Raw genomic sequence first — 6,852 nt, forward strand, 5'->3', positions numbered from 1 at the left:
TTTAGACCGTTCACTTAACCACATAAAATCACCCAATGGTCCACTTGATATTGCGGTGAATTAAAGATCCAAGCTTTCAGAAGATCATTAATTGCGCCAAGAGTCCCGGTTATTCCGTTCTACGGCGCAGGCAGGCGCTACAGGACGATATTTCTGGTTGAGATTTCCATTGTCACAAAAAGAAAAATACCACATTGCATGATCCAAACAAAACGTTGAAGTGTTAATTATGTAAGGTCACAGTTCCGTCCAGCGTTTCGTGCAAACTGCATTGAGCTAGTTCGATAGAAACGATTAGGAATCAGTACAACTTGAAGCTTTTACCTTATGTTCGTTTGAAAGGTTCCTTCTTGCATCGAAGCTTTATAAAAATAAACAGGAACAGGGAGTGTCAGGATCGACGCTGAACGAGGAAATCGTATCCTCCCAAAAAAAAAATTGCACTTAAAAGGGGTCAAAGATTTCTGCTCTTATCTTATATCCTTCTCTAAAAACAACTTTTGAAAATAACATCCAGATTTTTGTCATTACACAGAGCACCTCTTGAAGACATTGAAAAGATGTTCTTTAAAATCGAGATCCAAAACAAATTATCAAAGTGAATTAATATTTAAGACTGATACTTGAGGCAAACCCTCGATATCTCAAGTTCGTTGCGATTCCAAGGGAAGATGAGAAAATACGAATTTCAGCCGCTATTTAAGATAGATCTTTATAACACTTATCTATCTTCTTCAGTATTTAATTAATCCAGAGAAGAGTTTCTAGAGGCATAATCAGCACCACTTATGCATGAAACAATCAGGCCAAGAGATAGAAATGTCAGAGTGAAAACTGGTTCTAGTGTTTACGGTTGCCACACTTCAGTTGAATTCCTACGACCTTAAGTTTGTGCTTCAAATTTAACCAGCAACAGACGGACTACGACGATAGTTTGTCTGGACGAATGATAGTGATACATCCATCTGTTTGCACATATTTCGCTGTAGACGATTTTCCCAATATTGTCTAACTCGTCTACCTCGGGCCATCTTTTCCTCGATCCCGACAAAGAAACTTGACTTTCAACCCTTATCAGGACCCTTATCAAGTCAGCTAAATTTCAAATGATTATTTCTACTCACTATCAAAGCAGTGATTTCCTGTTTTTCTGTGTTTTTCCTCTTTGGTTGCACTGTGGAATCTTGTTAACAAACTTTTATGCAACGAAATTTCACCGGTGGTATTCTGACGACTGGTGAGACTACGGAAGCCGAATTGAAGAGGAAGTCGACAAAACGATCTTATTAACGAGGATAAAAAAAACATATGTCCCAAATGATGTACGCGAAATAGGCGAACAACGATAAACATTCTCTCTTAATCCTGTAATGGAACATCTTCTCACTCAACATCTTGTAATTTCGACATTACAGCATGTAAGACTCTAAAAGTCACATCTGTTCCTTGTTTAAATCAGTACCCTATCAGTTTTAAATATTCAATATTAATTTTCAATCATGTTTTTTTTTTGTTTTGCTCAGATTTCTTTGATGATTCCGGGTAGTCGACGAACCGACGTTATTTGTCGAAAAACAACGATGTCAACCGTCCAATAATCGACCATTATTCACCGAAGTGGAATTAAATAGTGTAGGATATTTGCCAAAAATGCACACCATAGGTGACTGTATAGTTGCCATTATAGGATACACCCTTAAAGCTAAACAATAAACGTTACACAAATGATAAGACTAGAGGAAGCCATTCTCACGGTTTCTCTTGAGATTATGAGTCCAATGGTACCACCGGTACCTTATAAACCTCGAGTTAACCAATCAGAACGCGAGACGAATACAATTCACTTCATGTCAGTGTTTGATGTGTATATTGAATGAATGACGTCACTCAGCGGCACAATATTGTGGTAGTGAACTTTTAAAACAGCTAGGACGCAATACAGAAAGTAGTCTTAGAGCTCTGAAAATATTTAGAACAGTATTTAGAATAGTAGGGGGGGGGGGGGGGGGTACTCCCTTATAAGGGCTTAATGGGGGCGTGCGGCCAGCCAGGGTATGTTTTTCGGGATTTTTGTCTTGAACAGGGTATCAAATTTATCATTTTTTGTCTCAATCAGGGTATCGATTTATCAATTTTTGTCTTAAACTGGGTTAAATGTCTTAAACAGGGTATCAAAAATCGGAATTCTGTCTTAAACAGGGTAGGAAAATCAGCGATATTTGTCCTAAACAGGGTCAGGGTATGAGAGGCCGCGCCGCGCCGCACCTCCCATCCAGGGATATATCGAGTACCCCTCCGGGGGTGGGTGTCCGGAAGCTCTCAACTGTCAGCCATTTCTATCTCAGATGTCAGCTAAATCTTTATCTCGGTCATCGATTAAATTTGACAAATCTCAATTATCCTTGTTTTTCGCTCGACTTTATAGTCGTCAAGAACCTCAAGAACATGGACTAATTAATTCAAATCAATCACTGTTAGCTTGCTTGCTTTCATGAATCTCTGAAGAGTTTCTACCAACTCTAGGCATGAACAGGACTTGAATTGAACGATCTCTTGGAGGGATCGATCTGCCGTTTTGGTCAGGTAATTTAATATTCTAAAACATAGCAATGTTCTGTTTCGGTTATATATGTGCAAGAAACGCCAATTTGGGGCCAGCGATACCCTTTGGATGTTCAGACAAGATTTACATATCTCAGCTTATTTAAGTTGGATAATGATCGTGTAAGTGGCATGATGTTAATCGATTACTGCAAGGCCTTCAACATGGTTGATTACGTTATCATGCTGGACAAATTGCATACTTATGGTTTAGACAATACGTCTTTAACGTGCTTTAGTTCAATCCTATCTCAGTGACAGGCGTCAATTGGTGTCCATAAATGATAAGGAATCTACTACATCAATTATTTATCATGGTGTACCTCAGGGCTCAATTCTGGGCCCTCTACTGTTTGTCTTGCACATTAAAGACCTTCCCTTACATGTTAGTTCTGCTAATACTGATCTGTATGCTGACGACACGACATTAACTTGTTCCGTCAATTGGATGGATATTGATCGTCTGCAAATTTCCTTAAATGCAGCAGTTTCTGAAACGGTTCATTGGGCCACAGCAAACAAGTTTCCACTTAATGAGGAGAAAACTAAAGTTCTTACCATCTGTGGTAAAAGTCTCAGGGGCACCCAACGACCAATTTGTTGTAAAATGTATTATTATACCCCAGTTAATGAAAATAAATGTTATTAAGGCATTTTCAGGTGTTTTTCAGGGTTGCTGGGAAAACATGATCTGTTCCTTTTTCCCAGCAAGACACAAGAAATTTTCCAGCCAGCTAGATAAAATTGGTTGGTTTCCCAGCCAGGAATTCCGCGCGCTTTCAAAATCGACCGAACAAAAGCGACAAAACCGGGACAAAACAGGTTTTTTCCGCAAGCGCAATCACTCTGACCAGCCGTCGTATGTTTGGGACTATTCTCTGGGAGAGGGAATGGGGTCTTTTTTTTTTTTTAGTCGCCCTCAATCTTCAGAGTTTCTACAGCCAGCTCGGGTTGAAATGCTAGAAAAAGTCAGTAATTCACAGGAAAACCTCTATCAATAACAAAATTTTCCAGCCAGCTCATCGAAACACCTGTATTTTTGCCAGCCAGCAAGATTCCTCTGGGGAACAGATAATGTGAGGAACAGATTAGTTCGGTGCCCCTGAAGTCTTTCCAACAGAATCCCTAATGGCATTACTAGTTCTGTTAATGGATCGCAACTTGAAAAAGTAGGATGTACAAAGCTCTTAAGTCACTGTTGGGTCTGGAAATTGATAAGGAACTGACATTTCAATCACCTGTTGATAAGTTATGTAAGAAACTATCCCAGCGCATTGGAATTTAAAAAAAAATGAGACATTGCCTGGAAGTAAAGCATAGAGTTCTCTTTTTTGATGCTATTATTAGACCAATGATGGATTACGTAAGTGTTATCTGGTCAAACTGTGACAAACATTATCTAGATCGTGTTTTAAAGCTACAAAAGAGAGCAGCAAGAATCATCCTTGGTGGTGATAGTTATGCACCCTCTGTTCAGTTATTTAACAAACTTCAATGTATTCCTTTCTTTGAGAATGCTAAACTAGCCAAGTGTTGTATCATATACAAGCGTTTGCAAAGTCCCGTGCCCAGTTATCTTGAAAGCTTATTAGTACGTACAAGTGAGACTCATTCACGGCAGACTACTAGATACGCTAAATTTCACATAGCCTGTCCTCGAGTGAAACGAAACACAGAAGGTGGAAGAACATTTACTGTGACTGCTTGCCAGGAATGGAATAAGTACCTCTTCAAATGAGAAAAGCAGAGACTATGAAGACTTAAAAATTTTCCTTGGGGCAGAATTTTTAAAGATCAGCAAGTTAAAAATCATTTTTCATTACAAATATTGTGCCGCATGCTTATAATTGTTTCATAGTTTTGTAGATTTCTAAGGTATCATTCGAAGTACAAGCGTCTTCGAGCGATTCTCAGGTATTTAATATTGAACACCTTCTTTATGTGTCGAAAGGTATGACAGCCGTGTTAGTAACCTAGGATATTTGATATTTGAATTTGACGATGTTATTTACGGCTAGATCCCGCTTATGCACCGTACAATCGTTATAAAACAATTGTGATAATTCTATACATCGATAGAACAAACATTTTGCAGGTTTTAAACAATTATCTGAAGATGTGATTCACGGACAAATTATTTTCATCACCATTATATAGTACATCATGCGGATGGCAAAATGACTGTCAATCAATTTGGTATTAACGAGGTTAAAGAGACTCTGTCACGCTATTTATTTATAGTGCCACACGCACTGATAATCCAAAGGAGGCTGTTCTGTTGATGGCAGCGACAAAATAAGGACAAAACGAAATGAACTTCTTCCTTTGAATTTAAGCAACTTTTTAGTGCACGATGCAGTACCTGCTTTTGGCGACGCATCGCCATGGAAGAGGTGCGTGCGAGAACTTGAAAACGTCGGGTATTCAAACGCTCTCAATTTTCTGAGTCAGTGTAACTTGTATAAACTTCAAAACAAGATATGTTGGCTGACCCTTTTGTTCTAGAGTCACTTGGATCGTGTAAGAAAGAATGTCGAAAGGAATTGAGAAACATGAAATTGTTAAGGAATGAAGATTATTGAATGTTGACTTCACCGCTAACGTCATGATATAGGGTCCCTTAAGTTCAGAGCCAAATTGGTTCAAAGATAACTCAACTAGACTGACGACAATTTTATTTGAGATTTAGAGAGAGGATTTCATTCAAAATATCATTGATAAGAAGTCTTGGGTTCTATGCACGAAGCGAATGCCCTCCCTGCGCAGCTGTTTCCCATATGCTTTTCAAACTGTAACCTTGCGTTTTTCACTTACCACTTTTAAAAGCACTCCTCGGCGAAAGGGCCAGACACAAGAAGTCAGAAGACAATTAAGCGAACGGTAAAAAAACACTGAGGGAGATTGAAAATGTAGACGCCGTTTCTAGATCTTACGCTCATGCCAGGACAAGGCTCGCACCTCTTGAAATATTGTTGGCAGTTTACTGCAAGAAATCAGGACCGCCCAATGTAACAACTCACCTTACACCCATCACTTTTGGCTTGGGGCTATAATAACCATGAAGAGGATTTGTTTTCTTTTTTTCTGAAATGACTTCCATCGTGCATAGCCAAAAATACGAGTTTCTGTTGATCGTAAACGTCAACGCTCCCTCAGTCTTCCTCTCAAGATTATAGACATATGGGTAATCCTATGCAAGAGAAAATTAACTCATTTTGTCCTATGACAGGTCAATTTGATTTTTACTGGGGTTTCAAGGCTTTTTTTGTTTCATCATCAGCTTTTTCGATTCGCTCTTCAATCAGACGCCACAAATCTAGCACATTTCTGAGGCCCTAACAGGGTAAATTCCGACAAGCAACAAGCGACAGCACATAAAATGAAATTCCGACAAAAGACATCCTTTCCCAGCAAAATTCCGGCAGTGACGTCAAGGCCGAGAATGAGCCAATTAACCCCGACATGAGTGATTTTAAATTCAGACACGCGACACGGGTCCCCCCCCCCCTCGCTGTCAGGGCCTCATATCCACGTACCCCTCCCCCCCCCCCCCACCGCTGTCAGGGCCTCATATCCACGTACAACCTTGGTCAGATTGAATGGAAAATTGACACAACCCCTTCCCCCAAAATCAGTGACGGGAAATGGCACGGGGGGATGGGGCATTTCTGTTCCATTTTTAATCTGTCCAAGATTGTAGATTTGTATAATAAACGACCCTGAATCTCGAACACTTGACAAGGCTATCGAGGCAATTGTACTAAATGAAGCTCGTCTCCTATGCATCCCCCCAAATGAATTTTTAAAAAAAACATAAAATCAGCGCCCTTGAATAGGATTCCAACTCCTGACCTCTGCGATCCTCGTGCAATGGCCGGCTGAGCGGACTGAACGGTGTCTACTTGTGGCGCAGCTGCGCCAAGGTCAATACAATTATTGTTTTTAGGCTTACATACTCCCGCTGTGAAAGCACTTGAAGGAATGATGTCAGAATACGTGACTTTCATCACCCCTAAATTGATAAGTCTCGTGGATGACACGACATCAACAACACGACCCAAAACAATCATTTGATTATTTATGACTGAAAAGGACTTAAGTTTCACAAAATATGCATGGCTTATAGATTTCTATGACGGTTTCTATATATTCCTGTTGGAGATGATGTATGAAAATTGATGATGAAAATTTTTGTCTATCGAGGGTAGCACCCAATATCTTGTGAAAAGTATTTGAAACGGAGGGTATGAA

At 39.7% G+C, this 6,852-nt stretch overlaps 1 protein-coding gene across 4 annotated transcripts in view; it reads right to left on the reverse strand.

Annotated features, from left to right (window-relative positions):
- The window catches only part of LOC138024207 (uncharacterized), a 19,426-nt gene extending 13,765 nt beyond the window's left edge, over positions 1 to 5,661 (reverse strand). Inside the window, exon 1 of one of the 4 annotated variants that reach the window (XM_068871320.1) lies at positions 5,622 to 5,661. Coding sequence is in view for 1 of the 4 variants with exons in the window: in XM_068871317.1 (XP_068727418.1) it covers positions 1,125 to 1,308 (184 nt within the window). In the remaining 3 variants the exon portion in view is untranslated. Of the gene's footprint in view, positions 1 to 324; positions 414 to 1,124; positions 1,324 to 5,415; positions 5,556 to 5,621 lie in introns of those variants that run through there. The other 3 variants (XM_068871319.1, XM_068871317.1, XM_068871318.1) reach the window with 3 other exon arrangements.
- Positions 5,662 to 6,852: the final 1,191 nt, after the last annotated feature.

This window comes from Montipora capricornis, chromosome 11, assembly GCF_036669925.1.
Source record: "Montipora capricornis isolate CH-2021 chromosome 11, ASM3666992v2, whole genome shotgun sequence".
Taxonomy (NCBI): Eukaryota; Metazoa; Cnidaria; class Anthozoa; order Scleractinia; family Acroporidae; genus Montipora; species Montipora capricornis.